This window comes from Aplysia californica, unplaced genomic scaffold (genome assembly GCF_000002075.1).
Source record: "Aplysia californica isolate F4 #8 unplaced genomic scaffold, AplCal3.0 scaffold00291, whole genome shotgun sequence".
In the NCBI taxonomy this organism is placed as follows: Eukaryota; Metazoa; Mollusca; class Gastropoda; order Aplysiida; family Aplysiidae; genus Aplysia; species Aplysia californica.
The window spans coordinates 106,317-108,732 of NW_004797561.1; the positions used below are offsets into that span (position 1 = coordinate 106,317).

At 40.5% G+C, this 2,416-nt stretch overlaps 1 protein-coding gene across 2 annotated transcripts in view; it reads right to left on the reverse strand.

Annotated features, from left to right (window-relative positions):
* Nucleotides 1-1,136: 1,136 nt before the first annotated feature.
* LOC106012210 (A disintegrin and metalloproteinase with thrombospondin motifs 6) overlaps nucleotides 1,137-2,416 on the reverse strand; it is a gene marked incomplete at its 3' end in the record, with an annotated part of 7,620 nt that continues 6,340 nt past the window's right edge. For both annotated transcript variants that reach the window (XM_013084412.2, XM_013084413.2), the window contains 1 exon segment: nucleotides 1,137-1,570. In XM_013084412.2, coding sequence (XP_012939866.1) covers nucleotides 1,137-1,570 — 434 coding nt within the window.

Genomic DNA, 2,416 nt, shown 5'->3' on the forward strand with positions numbered 1-2,416 from the left:
CATCATCATCATCATCATCATCATCATCATCATCATCATCATCATCATCATCAATACTTTTCTCACCCTGCACCAAGCTACAGACCACGAACACACACTTTCCACCTTCCCCTATCCTGAGCTAACCTTTTGATATTATCAATATCTTTCATTATTCCATGTCTTCCCACTTTTCTTTTATATAGACAGTTGATGGGTTTAAAGCACGGGTCTTTGTGGTTTTTGAGTACCAGTGACGGATTTGCGCCCCACCAATTCGCTTTAAATCGTTTTTGGAAACTAGCTACTTCGCTTTTCCCATCAGGACCAATCCAGGCTGTGTAGAATCCTACCAGTCAGGCAATTTAGTTTAGTAAGAGTTTTAAGTGGAACTTGCAGCACAATTAGGTCGCATAATATACGTGCCGAAGACTAGATACACAAAGAGGGGAGATTAGGACGAACGATATTTGATAGTAAAGAAAAAGCAAACTACACCAGAGCACCGACCAACCATCCATCCCACCAGGTAGGCTGGGATACCTAAAAAAATAGTATGTTTCCTACCTAGGAATAGAACCCGTGTCTTTTGCACGCAAGGCGAAGCGGCTAAACATTACACCACAGACGTTGCTTTCCCACCTTGACAGAGATGCAGTTGTCTTCGGGCAAGGATGAGAAAAACTAAAACCGAAATGTATTCCTCTTTCTTCTTTCATCGTAATTTATTATCAAGATCTGCTATGGTATCTGACCATACATTATTAATCTCTTTTAGACTTGCAGTGTCATCGGATCTTTCAAACTTGGGCAATTTGTGCTAGATCTACATAAACGCTACAGCTCACGGTCTTATCACGTTCCAAACTGACTGAGCCACAGTCACTGGCATGGAGAGACGATGGTATCAGAAACTCAGTCACAGGAATGGAGAGATAAGGACGCATTAGAAACTGGTTTTTGCTCTTTCAGAAATAAGATTGCAATTCCTTTAGGTAACCATAAAGTTTCAAATGGGCATAAAGTCGTCCAACTTTCAAAATGACCCACTTTGCGTTCCGTACGGTGTTATACATAAAAATAAACAAACACACATAAAAAACTTACCAAACAAAGAAACACAATGAACGAACTTACGATCAAACATAAAAACTTACCAAACCATTGCAATTGCTGATGGCAGCGTCCAAACCAGGGCTATCCAAGCTTGTACCCGTGTAGTGGCAGTCCCAGATTTCTTCGCTTGTATCCACTTTTCCCGAGCCATCCCATAATTCCACAGCGAAGTCTTTCGTGAGCAGTTGAGTGTTCAGAGTTAGGTTGAATCGGAACTCTTTTCCATAAGCAGACAATTTGTAAAAAACAGAGTTCCTGCCGAGCTGATCGGATCCGTCCAGAAACAGGTTCGGGTTATTGTTCTTGTGCGGTTTCAACCGTAGCCGCCTCGCCCAACGTTTAGATCGAGAGTTCTGCACTTTTTGATGACGTAGTGCGTTGGAATGTGTGACGTCATAGCTGAGGAAGTTGCCTCGATGGTCTACGAGCTGAGGTATTATGGTTTCGTAGTGGTCAAGACTTTGTAGCAGATCGTCTGAATGGGGAAACGGAAAAAGAGCACCATTGAAAAAGTTATTATAGTTACCGTTTGTGACTGAAAATAAAATCACAATGGGCGTTTCATGTGTTCTTAAATCCATTTTCGATTTTTCAAAAAATATAGGAAAACAATTTCAAATCGTAGAGATAATACACACTGTTGCAGCAAAACATGGAAAATGCATAAACACTCAACACATGAACCGTTATTAACAGATTGTAGAAAGCTTTTTTTAAAAACACAGCGTTACTTGAGGAACAACATAGCAGAAAGGCAGACACAAAACCGCTCAGCAAATCGTTCACAATTGAGCAGTCATTGAGACATAGCATATTATTACTGAAAAACAGCACATTTGTAAATTCCCCCACTCCCCTCCCCCCCTCCACACACACACACACACATCCACACACACCCCATAGAGTCTAGACACATTTTAAAAGTACAGATTTAAAATGTACTTACAGATAAAATAGAATGAGCTTTTATAACAAACAGAAAGAGTATCCTTCGTTTTCTACAAAGTGAGAAACGTGACTATTTTGAAAAACAAAACAACAACAAAAACCATGAAAGCCCGATTAATTGGGCGAACGGGAAGGGACGGAGAGGGAAGGGGATAGAAAGATAAAAGAAGAAGATCAGTAACTGATTAACTGTAATTATCTGACGTCCCTAAGCCTTGCTGGCACAGACCATACAAAGCAGAAAAACAGAGATGCTCGATGAGATCTTCCTCCCAAGATGCGAATCGAGCTCAATTCTTTTGCGTGCAACAACAACGAGCCTGATCATTACATTGTAGACACCGGTGATCAAAATTGAAATTATATATATATA